General features: G+C 40.8%; 1 protein-coding gene across 3 annotated transcripts in view; it reads left to right on the top strand.

Annotated features, from left to right (window-relative positions):
- The window catches only part of LIMA1 (LIM domain and actin binding 1), a 93910-nt gene extending 81111 nt beyond the window's left edge, over positions 1-12799 (top strand). For 2 of the 3 annotated variants that reach the window (XM_006091550.2, XM_023756352.1), the window contains 3 exons: positions 1295-1404; positions 8341-8474; positions 10490-12799. In XM_006091550.2, the coding sequence (XP_006091612.1) occupies positions 1295-1404; positions 8341-8474; positions 10490-11507 (1262 nt within the window). In that variant the 3' untranslated portion in view covers positions 11508-12799. The remainder of the gene's footprint in view (positions 1-1294; positions 1405-8340; positions 8475-10489) is intronic. The other variant, XM_006091551.3, reaches the window with a different exon arrangement.
- Positions 12800-14850: the final 2051 nt, after the last annotated feature.

Genomic DNA, 14850 nt, shown 5'->3' with positions numbered 1-14850 from the left:
AAACTCAGCAACTAAAGTAGAGCTAAATAAATCTCTAGTAAACCCTACCTTATAATTTTAGAGAGAAACGTTTGCTGCTTGAATCCAAGAATATTCCTTTTGCAATCATTTTGCTTGGATAGAAATTTTTCTGGCCCTGGCCAGTGTGGCTCAGTTGGTTGGGTGTTGGTCTGTGCACCGTAAAGGTTGCAGTTCGATTCTCGGTCAGGGTGCATGCCCAGGTTGCTGGCTTGATCCCTGGTCGGGGGCGTATAAGAAGCAGCTGATCCATATTTAGCTCTCATAGATGTTCCTCTCATTCGCTCTCCCTCCCCCTCTCTCTAAAAATTAATTTAAAATATTTTTAAAAACTCTTTTCTGAGTTTTGACTAGGTTTGCAAAACATAGTACTTTGTTGACTTAACTCTATATTATAAGGAATTATTTATGTTTCCTTAGTAGCTGTATAAGTGGCTTTTCTGTGCCTCTTCTTAGTTTTTCACATTATGAATGTATTGGCAGGAAGTTAACTTATGCAGGTGACACATCAGTGATTATGAAAAAAGTTTCATGGAGCCTTTTTCCATAATCTTTAGCCATGGATATCTGCTATAGGACTGATCAAAAAGATAGTGTCAAATCTCTCTCTCTCATACACATTTTGAAATTTCTGCTCTCAAGCACCCCAGAAGGAGTTAACAGGAATGGTAACTACCAAAAAGTCATCAAAGTCTATAAACAGCCTTTAAAAATGACAAAAGTGCCCTGAGCTCCAGCACCCTGTCCATCCCAAACCACTAAGTTATTTGAGCATCATCCCCTGCACTGAAAGGTCGCCAGTTCAATTCTGGGTCAGGGCACATGCCAGCATTGTGGGCTTGATATCTGGTAGCGTGCAGGGGCAGCTGATCAAAGTCTCACTCTCACATTGATGTTTCTCTCTCTCCTTCTCTCTCTACCTAAAATATATATTTATTTATGTGTAAATATATATATAGAAAAAAATATATATTAACTATATATGTATATTTTAAAAATGACAAAAGCTACAGGGCAGAAAGTCCCTTATATAGGGTGTTTTGGATTCTGGCTGTTTATGACAAAGGGTGAGAAAGCCTCCTGGCTGAGAACCTGATTTGTGAGAGACCCTAAGAACATAGCTTTTAGCATTAGAATATTCCATAGTAGAAAAGCAGTGTTTTTCCTGGTGTTGAAAGGACCTGTTTTAGTGAAGGCCCTTTCTTTGCTTTGGGGAGGAACCTCTTCTCTGACTTCCCATGAGGTACTAAAAAATCTCTTCCTTTTGTAACTCAAGCAGGTAACTCCCAGGTTAAGAGTGAGGTCCAGCCTGTCCGTCCCAAGCCACTAAGTCCAGATGCCAGAGCCTCCAGCCTTTCTGAGAGTTCTCCTCCCAAAGCAGTGAAGGTATGATGGCAATTTCTCTGTGAGCCTTTAGACATTGTTTTACTAGTGGAGTCCATTGCACCTCTATCATTATGTTCATTATAACCTGTTTTTACTTTCCAGGGGATAAAAATACCAAATAAGGATACACTTAAGGCCAGTCACTTTTCCTGGAAGTCTTGTTACTTCTGCTCAGATGTTCGGGTCAGGAGAGGGGAGGCTCACTAGGAGCACTCAGTTTGAAATCTGGAAAACTCATGAAAGTTTTAAGAAAACCTGAAGTTAAAAGAAAATAAACTTTTTTTTAAAAGTCCAAGTTCATTCATCTGTGAATGGGTAAAAGCTCACAAAATGGAAAATATGAGAAATCCCTTAAACTAAAATCAGCCCATTGGACAGGAATGTGCAATGTCAACTTCAAAAGAGTGGCTCCCTGGTCTGGGGAACTTTACCATCACATGATTAGTGGTCAGCATATTTAAAGAAAGAATGTGTACATTCCAGAGGGGGTTGGCCAGCCCATTTGCTGTAAAAAATGGACATTCAAGTAACACTTACGTTTTGATATACTCTTATATGTAAAGGAATGTACAAAAGAAAATTTTACTTGGCTATTCAACCTATGATCTCTTTTTACTCACCAATTTTAAAAAAAACATATCTTTTCCCTTTCTACAAACAAATATATATTCTCATAAAAATAAACAAAGGTTTAAAAATATCCAACACCTATTGTAGGCTGATTATTATTAAAACTGACTTGTTTTCGTTGAATGCTTTGCCAATGTTGTGATAATTGACTCATTGGGATTAATAAGCAAACATACCTACATTTCTTTAGTGTCTTTCTCCTCTGGTGCTCTGTTAAGTTTTGTTGCAAAACTTAAGGTTTGAGAGAAACTCAGCAGGCAGAATTAGTTTTCAGGTAGTTGAGGCTGCCCCATCCTCATGCGGACATCTGCCATGCTTGTATCTCTCACCTGTGGGCATGATTGGTCCTTTAATGAAAGTTAGTGCACAAAAAGGATCAAGAGAAGAGGACACAGGTGAGGAAAGGGGAGAGTTCAGTATTTAAAGGGTGGGTTAAAAAGAGGGAGGATGGGTAAAGAAGATAAACATGAATGTTTAAAAGGAAGCAGGAAAAAGAAAGGAAGCAGAGATTCATGAGGAGAGTAAGGTTTATTGAAAAGGAGCAGAAGGTAAAGAAAATAGCAAGAGAAAGCAAGTATAGGGAGAAAGAACAGAGTTATATGAGTAGTGATCGAATCTGCACATGTATTTGACATGGCCCTCTTCTGTGCTGGCCTTAAAGATCTGCTCATGCTGTCGTCAGCACTTTTCTTTTTCCAGTATTTGGAGTCCAACAAAGTAGCAAATGCCATAGGGTTAATTTCCTCTTCAACAGCAGCCCTGCCCAGATGTGAGTCCTTGGGTTATAGTTCTGGATTAAGAACGGCTAGCAAATCTGACTTGTCCATGGGTTCTCTGTGACTGCGGGACTAGGGGAATTCTATGGCTAATCTAAGAACTGAAATCTGTTCTTGAATATTTTTGAATTCTCAATCCAGTCCTAAGTCCTTCCCCCAACTGCTAGCTCAGCCTTCCTAGCCCTTAGTTGGTCCTTTAAGATCTTTCCTGATTCAAACTCCAGGGTCTGAGCTGATGAGCGATGAGCCACAGACATCTCACTTAGGTCTTCCTGGAATACCATGAGGAAGAGATGGAGGTCAAGCTCCCTGAGCACCTTCCCCAGACCTGATTCTTTGGCCCTCATCACTCAGCAGTAGAATGCAGACAGGCCTGCTTTCACCAGCCATAGACCGCAGGTTCTGAACATTGTCTAAAGACGGGAGTAAACTGGCTTACTGCCCATGTTTGCCCATGGATCAAAGCTCAAATGGTTATGGTGTACAGAGCCTGGGGTGGGACCCAACCGCATCTCCACTTTTGTTTAAGAGCAGTTTGTTTTCTCTTCCTCAAAGGTACCCTTTACATTCTGCAGGCAAGTCTATAGACACTTCGGTATTTACAGGAAGACCTGCTGGCATAACCGGTCTCGTGGTTATAGACCATGAAACAGAAGGTGCTTCTCCATTTTGGGAAATTTCATACAGCTAAGAATAAACTTGTACACTCAGAATAGATTTTTGGGTCTCACAAAACCTGGAAAAACTCTTTCTTAGTGTCTTGTTGTTTATGGAAAATAGGACATCTAAGTCGAGGCTCAATTCATTTCAAATTTTAGCTTAATTAAAAAAAAATACTGGTCTTTAAAAGTAAGGATTGTGGCCCTAACTGGTTTGGCCCAGTGGATAGAGCATCGGCCTGCGGACTGGAGGGTCCCGGGTTCGATTCCGGTCAGGGGCATGTGCCTTGGTTGCGGGCACATCCCCAGTGGGAGGTGTGCAGGAGGCAGCTGATTGATGTTTCTCTCATCGATGTTTCTAGCTCTCTGCCCCTCTCCTTCCTCTCTGTAAAAAATCAATAAAATTTTTTTTTTAAAAAAGTAAGGATTGTGTATAATTTGAACACTGGCTCAATAGCTTAGTTGATGAGACTCGGTGCTAATAAAGTTGACATTGCAGATTCCTTCTCAAGAATGTGTTATTCTGGGTGCAGAGCTCAGTGGGCCCTGTGAGAAGGATCAGAACCTTTTGACTCAAGAGACCCAGAGGTCTCTTAATTAAGCTGTATGTTCTCCCGTTGAAAGAAGTTATCCCCTACGTATTCCCAGAGGGAAGGGTAAGGGAGGAAGTGCAAGGAGTTTTAGCTGGCCCTGGGAACACCTGCTTGCCCCACTGTGTCCAGGACAGCCCAGTGCCAGGCTTCCTTGGCTGCTCCTGCTGATGAATGTGGAGAGAAAACATGGCAGACTGCATGAGAGGGTGTGCACTATGGCACCCCCCTCCGCGTGCCTGCCCGCTGACCCTTCCTCTACAGACAGGGTAGGAGGTCTTGGGCTCTTTTATAGAGTGATCAGGATTATACTAGGAAGGCATCCAGACTCTCTTCTCATTATCTACATCATTACTGCTTTCGCAAAGCACTAACCTTTCCTCTACATGTAGAGCAATCTGTTTAAGATGTGAATAGCCCCAAAATGCTTTCAAAGTGTTTCACAGAAAGCTAGGGGAACGGTTATGGCTGTACAGAACTGGCCCAATCATTTACTGTGTGGCAAAGAAGTTTAATTTAATTACGTGGTATTTTGCACAAATTGGAAGGAGGGAATGACAGGCATTTTGTGGTGTTCTGGGGAATAGAAGTCTGACATCCATACAAAATTTCCTCCTGATTTCACTACGTCTAAAAGCTAATAGCTGTTGCCTCCCCCGACCACAGACACCCATATACACCCCCCCCCCCCACTGGAGCCTTCATTAGACTAAGAAATGTACTTAAGATAGGAGACTAAAAGCATGTAGATGAAGTCATGCACATTTGTTGGAAACATTGCTTTAAGTAGATGCTGATTAGCAGAGGTCCTGTAAGATCCCTCAGGTGGGAAAGACATGACCGTGTTTATGAACATCGATTATGTATATATTACCTCATTCATTCCCAAATATCCTGAAGTTATTATCTACGTAAGACTGTATTTTGTTCAAAATGCTGTAGTAAGATTATTTCCATTTGGGTTAGCATCTGCTCTCTTCTCCCAAAGAGTTTCCTTTAGTTATGGAAATTTCACAGTCCAGGAAAAATTAAAAAAAGCTTTGTGGGTTTGTGAGTCAGTACTTCTGAGTTTTAATTTACTGACTGAGAACTTTGATAAGGCACCTGGCATCCTGGCGAGTTAGTTTCTACATGAGAAAAAGGGTGAGGGAGGGGAGGTGGAAAGACATCTTACACGCTGAAAAAAATATATTGTAAAGATTTTTAAAAGTCTGACATTCTAATATTGGCAGTGTTTTAAACGAGACGGTGCCAAGTCCGAGCATGCCATGAAGGCATGGGCAGGATGTATGCCAGACCTACCATAATGGTAGAGATTTTTGGGCATTGACTACACTTCCTGTTGTCTGAATAGACATGGGGGCAATTACAGAAAAGTGGCTGAGAGCCCAGGACAGAGGAAATAAAGGGAAGGCACAGCCACAGCTACTTTGACTTGGCGTTATACCATGTTGCCATCCTCTTGTCTTTATGAAACTCGAAGGGCCCTTGGGCAGCTGCCAAATAAACCTTAAATAATATTAAGAAGGGTTTATGTGAAAAATGAATAGGAGTAATGGGAATTTGGTAGGTCTGGTTAGTTAGAAGTTTGTGGTTAGTCAGATATTTGAGCAGCCATCTGTAGACATACCTCGGAGATATTGTAGGTTCGGTTCCAGACCACCACAATATAGTGAGCTGTAATTTTTTGCTGATGGAAGATTTTGCCTTTATTTTGTAAAAAAAAAACACACAACATCTGTGAAGCGCAATAAGACAAGGTATGCCTGTATGATTTTGATATTAAAGAGGAAGGATGATTTTTCACTGGGGTGGGTGAAGGCTCCATTCAAGAGAGAGCCGTTGTGGGTCAAGTGTAGACGGTAGTAAGGCATTAAAGAATTGTTAATGAAACACTCCTTGTGTGGGTGAAGGCTCATAAAAGCCTCTCTCCTGAGCTGGAGCATGTGCCAGCCTCAGGTAGATATGAGTGAGGCTGATTTTGCCACGATTAGCAGAGTTCGTTGAAAAAGAAGGGAAACATGGTCTTATTGGTGGATCTGAGTCTGTAACTGAGTTACAGCTCAGCCGCAGTAAAGCGCTCCAGGGCGCACCAAATGCTGTGTATTCATTGAAGGTTCCTGTTTGTCTCTTCCAGCTTCTGCTTCCTGCTCCCGGTACCTAATCTCTGCTCCTGCCTTCCACTTTCCTCCTAATGTGAGCTCAACTTTCAGCTTTCTCTCAGGTTCTCCCTTCTAGTCACTGGGCTGCACCCCTCTCCTACAGTGTGCCCTCTCTGTGTGTGTACAGTGAAGGGGTGTTCTTTAACCTTCCATTCCACGTTAGCGGAATAATACCCATTTCCTCCTATAACATGGGAAATTTGTCTCCTGCTCTGTCTTTATGACCAGAATAAATACTTATTTTTTTAACCCAAGTGTTAAAAAAAAATACAGAATCCACCCTGCAGCTGAAAAATATTTTCAATCTGATAAATACAGTTGTCCTACTACTTTCACATTATGTGACTTGTGAGATGTACCAGCTCTCTCCAGTGGCTTCAACTGTACTATTATACCGAATCATTCTGCATTTTAATGTATCTCCTGCTTGCTAGATAAGGGCCTAGTCCTTTTAGAGAAACCTAATTAAACTATTCAAGGACACCTCCACTTAAGTCCTATCTTGTTAGAAGTGTTCATAAGAAAAAAATAATTCGGAGCTCCAAATAATGCCTTAATTACTTCCAACAGCATTCAATATCGTAACATTTGACCACATTTGAATACCTCCCTTATGCCTGGTTAACTAGGTTGTAGCCTGTGGCCTTTGATTCTTTAAGTTTTTCTTTTTAGGACTGTACCCCTAGGAATGGAGGGGGGGGCGTTGTTATTAAAGAGCCATTTCCACACAGTTTTGCTCCTTCATTCTTAAATACTTTGGTGCTATTTGGGAGTTTCCCACTAATTTTATTAAACTCCTTTTTACAGCTCTTCCCCTTTACTTCCATTTCATGCCCATTTTCTATTCTTGTTTCCTGTCCAAATCTGCTTGAAAAACCATTCCTACTTTTTGCTTTACCTCCTAGTGAATCCTGTGACAAGTGAACCAGCAGTGTGAAATTTTTATGGGTCTATTCTCAGTTTTTTTTTTAAATCAAAATTCTACCTTGCCCATACCTGGTTTGTTTTAAGCTTACCTTAACCATTCAGGTCCTGGACCTTGGAACTAATTTGCATTGTTTATCACCGCACTGGTCTTGGCAGCAACGGGGCCACCCACGTGCCTGTGAGAGCCTCCTGGCCACCTTAACCTAAGCTGCTTCTGCATTTACTGGTTGAGGTGTTTCTGTTTGGGCCAGTGAAGGGTTACACACACTGAAGGACTAGGAACCCCCACCCCTAGTAGCCGTGTAACCATTTTTTATTATGTAAAAACTTACAGTTTTAGAATTCTGGCTTCCATCAGTGCTTGAATACCATGTATTTTATGCTCTTTAGGATTCGGTTTACCAGCTAGAACACCTGTGCTCACCCCACCCTATTCCACACTTTACAAACAGTTCATGATTCTCAGTCGGTTATGACTTCCCACTTCCCATTTTGTTAGCTTTATTCTCCATTGGTTTTGTTTTTTTAAGGTGTTAGAACTTATAGCTTTATTGGGCTATGCTTTCTTCTGGAGTCCTAATAAAATAGTTTGTGTCTCTTAAATTGTCCCACTTATGTGTCAGTTTTGACTTATTTTAAAAAGATTATGCCTCGTGAATTGAGCAAGTCAAGACTATAAGCGGAGGGAACTAAAAGATGCTTTATCAACGTGTCCTTTCCTAATTCCCAAAGCCAAATGCTCTTCCTCTCCTTGAAAATTTTCCCCTTCAGAATTTGTTCTTATAAAAGTCTGTCCTGTTTTTCCTTGGCACTTGAGTGAAACAATCACACTTCTTTCTTCTTGCGTGTGATATTTTCTCCTAATTTCCTGTCTGCAGAAACATTTTGTATGTGCCATTTTGTGTGTTGTGGCCTGTCTGAGCCTTTCTCCGAAGTCCAGCCCTAGTCCCACCCATCCTCAGTGGCTGCTACACTTAGGGCAGCCAAACAGTCTGGGAAGGGAATTCAGGGCATCCTCTTGGCTTCCAAGAGTCATCTGATACAATCACAGTGGCCTTAGTGTTCCTGTGAGAATTAACAGGCCAGGTTAGGGAGCCCTTAGACACCAAAGTAAATGTCAGGGCCCATCTCAGCAGAGTGCTAACTCATCACTGCCTATGCTAAGTGAAAGTTGTCCTTTTCCTTTTCCTAGAAGTTTCAGATACCTGCAAGAGAGACCTGTGTGGAATGTCAGAAGACAGTCTACCCGATGGAGCGTCTCTTGGCCAACCAGCAGGTGTTTCATGTCAGCTGCTTCCGTTGCTCCTATTGCAACAACAAACTTAGGTAAGTTAGACGGCAGCAAGCCATATCTCTGCATAGTTGGACCCCCTAGAAAGGAGTCTTTGGCTTTTAGAGCGCTGATACTGACAGCTATTGTGCTGATAGTGTGCTATTGAAGGCCCCTGAAAAAAGTAAAAAGTACCATTTAGTGACAAGTCTTTCATATCAAATGGTTGCGGTGTTTGGAACTTCTTGGTACATTGATATGTTAATTTACATGTTAGGACTGAAGCTTAAATAATAGAGTTGCAGGTAAGACTCCCTATGACCCAGTCAATAGAATGTTTTCCCTTTGTGTCAGAGAATCATAAAGTTAAGAAATTTTAGGAGGATAATTATCTAAGCCAAGGGTGGGCAAACTTTTTGACTCGAGGGCCACAATGGGTTCTTAAACTGGACCGGAGGGCCGGAACAAAAGCATGGATGGAGTGTTTGTGTGAACTAATATAAATTCAAAGTAAACATCATTACATAAAAGGGTACGGTCTTTTTTTTTTTTTTAGTTTTATTCATTTCAAACGGGCCGGATCCGGCCCGCGGGCCGTAGTTTGCCCACGGCTGATCTAAGCTCTTACTTCAAACTGTCCTGAGTGCTGTATAAATGGTAACAGCAATAATCATAGACCCAGAAGAGCATGTATTTTTCTGTATGTTGCTTCGTTTTCGCTCTGAGAAAAATAGTCATTATGTGTATCATTTCTTCCCAGTAACTCAAAGTATGGGATGTAAATGTGGCCAATTGGGGGAATAATCCATATTAATTCATTGTAAATTATAGAATCTAGAGAAGGAAGAAGCCAGGATGTCACTTCCTCCAGCTTTCCTTCCAGAGCAAGCATCCCTTCTAAAATGCTCTTGAAAGATGTCCTGGCATCTGCACGACACTTCTACAGGCTTGAGGCCTCACGACAGCCAGTTCCAGTGTGAGATGGCTCTATGTCGACAACATTCCTTCCACTGAGCCAGCGTGTGCCTCTCTAACTTCTACTTATTGGTTCCTTTTTTTCCACTTTATTTTTTTCCCCTCCAAAGCACATTTTTCTGAGTTTTTGAATTTTTATAGTTCTTCTGTGGAAAGGCTGCTGTTTTTATACCCCCTTTAAAATGTCTCACCCTGTGAGAGACACCAAATCTCCTAAAGGCCTGTCCAACACTGACATTATTTTAGATTTACGTCCTGGCAACTGCGCACCGTTCTCCTATTAACTGTATTCAGTCGCTAGTATCGGTTGAGTGCCAGCTTTTTGCAGCACATTGTACCCATTCCTGTAGCGATGTGCTTTTAAATTATAACACAAATGGGAAATTAGGAGGAAGAAGATTCAACTTTTACAAAGGAATACCATTATAAGTAGTTATAGGTTGTAAATACTTAGGAAATATATGAGTGATCAAAGATAGGTGGGTTTACCTAGGCAAGAGTTCCTGGATAAAGTTCTGTTTTTGTTTTTCTCACAGTTTTGACAAAGGGTAATGAAATCATTTGAAAATGAGAAAATGTACCAGGTAGAAAGATGTCTTGTGAAGGTGCAGGTCTGGAAGTGGGCGTGTTTTTTTTTAATAAGGATAATAAAACTGTTGTGCTTTAAAAGAGTAGAGAACCCAGCTGGTGTTGCTCAGTGGTTGAGCATCCACCTATGAGCCAGGAGGTTACAGTTCAATTCCTGGTCAGGGCACATGCTTCGGTTGCTGGCTCAGTCCCCAGTAGGGGGCATGTAGGAGGCAGCTGATCAATGATTCTCTCTCATCATTGATGTTTCTATCTCTCTCTCCCTTCCTCTCTGAAATTAATTTTAAAAATATATTTTTAAAAAGAGTAGAGAAAAAAATAAATAAATACACCTTAATGCTACAGAATAAAGATAAATAAAGTAGAGAATCCTAGGTGATTGATGTGTTTTTATATTTTTCTCACTTGTCATCTTCTGAAAATACTGCAATTGCCAGATTGCAGCCTGCTGGTGTAAATAAGAACATACAGATTTGTTAACTTCATGCTCCTTTTCTTTCAACAACAGTCTTGGAACATATGCATCACTACATGGGAGAATCTATTGCAAGCCTCACTTCAATCAACTCTTTAAATCTAAAGGCAACTATGATGAAGGCTTTGGGCACAGACCACACAAAGATCTGTGGGCAAGCAAAAATGAAAATGAAGAGACACTGGAGAGACCAGCCCAACTTCCAAATGCAGGGGAGACCCCTCAGAGCTCAGGGGTAGAAGATGCCCCCATTGCTAAGGTGGGTGTGCTGACCGCAAGCATGGAAGCCAAGGCCTCCTCTCAGCCAGAGAAAGAAGACAGGCCAGCTGAAACCAAGAAGTTAAGGATCGCCTGGCCGCCCCCCACTGAACTTGGCAGTTCAGGAAGTACATTGGAGGAAGGAATAAAAGTATCCAAGCCCAAATGGCCTCCTGAGGATGAAATCAGCAAGCCTGAAGCGCTGGAGGATGTAGATCTGGATCTGAAGAAGTTGAGACGATCTTCTTCGCTGAAGGAAAGAAGCCGCCCATTCACTGTAGCAGCTTCATTCCGAACCCCTTCCGTCAAGAGCCCCAAATCCTTGTCCCCACCTCTCAGGAAGGGCTGGAGCGTGTCAGAGCAGAGTGAGGAGTTTGTAGGAGGAACAGCAGCAGGAAGGAAACAAGTGGAAAATGCCGATGCCTCTGAGAAGAATGGGAGTGTGGGAAAAACAACCTGGCAAAACCAGGAATCTAAAGGAGGGGAGGCGGGGAGGAGAAGTAAGGAAGTTTATGGTTTTGAGATGGGGAGTGAGAATCTTGTAGAAAATGGTGCAAACTTAGATGAAGATGATAGAAACCTTTTCAATCAGCAGTCTCCACTAGAACCCAAGTCTCCAAATTGGTCCAGCTTTGCAGACAACACCTCTCCTAAAGAATTCACTACTCAGAATCAGAAGTCCCAGGATGTGGGATTCTGGGAGGGAGACGTAGTCAAAGAGCTGTCTGTAGAGGAGCAGATAAAGAGAAATCGGTACTATGATGATGAGGATGAGGATGAGGATGAGGAATGATAAACTGCAGTGGCGCTGGGCCTTACCTTGTGCTAGTGTTAGTGAGCCACTGCCCTTTATCAGAGTGATGTATGTATACAGTTATCTTAGCATAAACTGTAACTTATGGGGAAGTAATTTTGGGAAACAGTTCTTGCTTCAAAAAAAAAAAAATCCCATACTGCAGCTTATCTCTAAATGCTAGAGATAACATTACCTAAATCCTCTATTTTAGCCATGATGATATACATAAGTGCGTTAAGGTCTTATAAAAAAGGAGGGGAATATTCCAACTGATATAGTCCAGATTCCACTGTGTTCCCCAAAGGCAATATGAAATATATAGATGATTAGTATAGTACATTGTTACTCTAAAAATTGAATCATTCAGAGGGATTTAGGGGCCTAAACAATATTACTGTATGCACTTTAGTATAAAGGGCACAGTTTGTATATTTTTAAATGAATACCAATTTAATAATTTAGTATTCAATTATTAAGAAATCAAATATTTAGTCTTTTTTAAAATTTTAGGTTAACTATCTTACTCAGATATATATGGGGGATTTGCTTTGCATCCTGCTCTTTAAACCACATCCTAAACTGGATTCTTGAGATATAACACAACCACCTTTCTGAAACATCTTTTAGGCACCTTTGGTGCTTGGAGAGATCCACTGTCTCCCAAGTAAACTATAATATTTGCCAATAAGTGTGACTATACCCCAAGTGATTGATTGCTTCTCTGGTGGTAGCTGTGGTTCTCATAATTTGCTAAAAGATACAATATTTTATTAAGATTTTTATATTACTGTTTAATGTTTCATGTTACAGCAAAATGAGTTTAAAGAAGGAATAAGGGGGGGGGGGGTTTGTACACTGCCTTAAACCAATTGAGCTCAGACCCCCAAACCATATATTTCACTTCAGATATCCCCTTTCTGGGACACTAATTTTTTAATTCCTATCAGCTCTGAAATGTATTGATTTTTATGGCAAACAGTATCCCCAGGGTGCAATTAAACCAATTATAGGCCTTTGTGTGTATGTGGTGGTGGTGGGGGGGGGGGGGGGAGTTATGTTAAGTCGTTGGAACATTATAAACTTGAGTACATTTGTTGTACATAATTGATATTCCAAATTATATGTGGTGAAGGGAGGTGTTAAGCTATAGGCTTTTCTTTGTACTACATTTTTAGAAATTTAGCTCTAATATTTTTTAGAAATGTAAAATGTTCTGCTTTCTTACAGTCTTGCTTAGTCTGAAACATTTTTATTCAATAAAGCTTTAAATTTACATTTGAACTTTTCAATGTTGCTTTTTCATTATTTTTTTTTTTTTACATTGTTACAGTCTCTCAGGACCTACTTTTACCTTAGTTTGGAAAGAAAGATCTGATGTGGGTTTAACTGAAGTGCTATTAATATACCTCACCACTAGGTGGTGGTGTTGGGATGATTTTAGGGGCTTTCATCCTGAAGGAAGACAAATTTTTCTTGAAAATTGAAAGCCACTTGGCAAGAGAATTAATGTGTACATTCAAAATGAGCCATTGTTTTACCAGTTCAGAATACAATTGTGGGTTTTTATTGTTAATTGTACTCAACATTTAATAATTTACCTTAAAATTAGGCCTAAAATGCCAAATGGAATTTCCAAATGCCTCTGCTGAAAATGGACTTGTTTTCCACTCTGAGCAAAGGCATAGTTGGTTGTTTGATTTCCTTGCCTGCACAGGCAATCAACCCAATTGTTAAGGCACTTTTTTTTTTAATGGGAAGTATGGATTTTCTTGGAGATAGGAATGCTTTTTGAGTCATTTGCTGTTTTTCAGGTGTACTGTGCATTTCAGGGTTTTGCCTGGTTTTCTAACTACTTTTTGCTCTTGCTCCACCATAAGTTAAAGTCGGTTAGAAAGCCTTGTTCACTGAACAGTTATCCAGAAGCTCCTGCTGACCTTCATAAAATATCCAATCCTGGCTTCAGTTTAGCTGCCCTTACTGTGACACACTGCTACTCTAACTTATCTACATGATACAATATCTACAGACTTTAAACAATAAAGTCTGAGTGCCTATGGCTGGCATTTATGGTTATCAGTTGAGTATGTCACCATATATCAGGTACATGGGGACTGAGTACACTAGAACCCTTTTCTATGCCTTTCAAGGGCTAAGGTAGACATATTATAGGTAAAAGAGTAGAAATGAGGACTAGCTCCATAATCAATATAATAAAAGTGTCATTTAAGAGAATGACCAGATAAACATTCTTAGAAAAACAAAAATGACAGCCAAATAAAAAGTGCTTATTGTTTATTCTCTCAGCTCTCCTGAATGAAGGCAACTTGTTTGGACTTGATATGCTGATGGTGGCAATAGGATGATGTTTCTCATTTGGTGAAGTGGGAAAAGGAGACTATTCAACACCATCTTGCTGGTGGGATCACTTCTGGCCAAAGCTTCCATTACATATTTCATGAGCAATATGTTTTGTAACAGCCAAGAGGTTGAGAAATGGTACAAATGTGTTTTGTACCATTTGGGGATAGAGCATATTCGTATATACCTGGTATATATTTAGGGTGTCCCAAAATTCACGGAAGAAGTAATTTTGATAGAAAACACAGGTTTATAATTAAAAATTGTAAATTTTTTATTGATTAATAAAGTATACAGTATAGGGTTATGTATGGAATAGCACATCGGGTAAATGCCTCCACGGCTTTGCTGGCACATACGCAAAGCCGTGGTCTTCATTGGTCTTCATTGTCCCTGCTCCTGGGCCATAACTGGTACTTGGTAATGCTTATCAAATTGAAGGGATTGAAATCAAAGGGCAACAGATATTAGAATCTGATTCAATAAACCAAGTAAAATTAGGCTTTTATTTTTTGTTGTTGGTAATCTCCCCCCCAAAATTCCAAATCTTTATGTGAATTTTGGGCACCCCCCTATATTTTTTTTTTTTTATGAGGAAGGGAGAGGGGAGGAGACCCCATCCTGATGTGAGAAACCGTTAAATTGGTTTCCCTGCTGCACCGCCCCCCCCACTGGGGGATCAAACCCTGCAACCGGGGCATGTGCCCTGACTGGGAGTTGACCCTGCAACTCTTTAGTCCATGGGCCTCCCTCACCCGAGCCACACAGCTAGGGCTGGGGATAGCTCTTGAGACCAAGACCATTGTGTGTTTGTTCCCCCCATGCCAAGTTAGCACGTTCTCTGTTCCTTGGGGCTCTGATTTCAATTACCATGGGATCATGGAGGATTTACTTTTTAAAAAATGTATCTTGAATACAGATAGGGTAGTTCCCATTAAGCTATTGTTGGGTTTGGAGAAAAATGGTTTCAGGCAGTGGTTCT

This window comes from Myotis lucifugus, unplaced genomic scaffold, assembly GCF_000147115.1.
Source record: "Myotis lucifugus unplaced genomic scaffold, Myoluc2.0 scaffold_91, whole genome shotgun sequence".
In the NCBI taxonomy this organism is placed as follows: domain Eukaryota; kingdom Metazoa; phylum Chordata; class Mammalia; order Chiroptera; family Vespertilionidae; genus Myotis; species Myotis lucifugus.
Note: the sequence above shows the minus strand (reverse complement) of the source record. Positions and strands in the feature narration are given on the sequence as shown.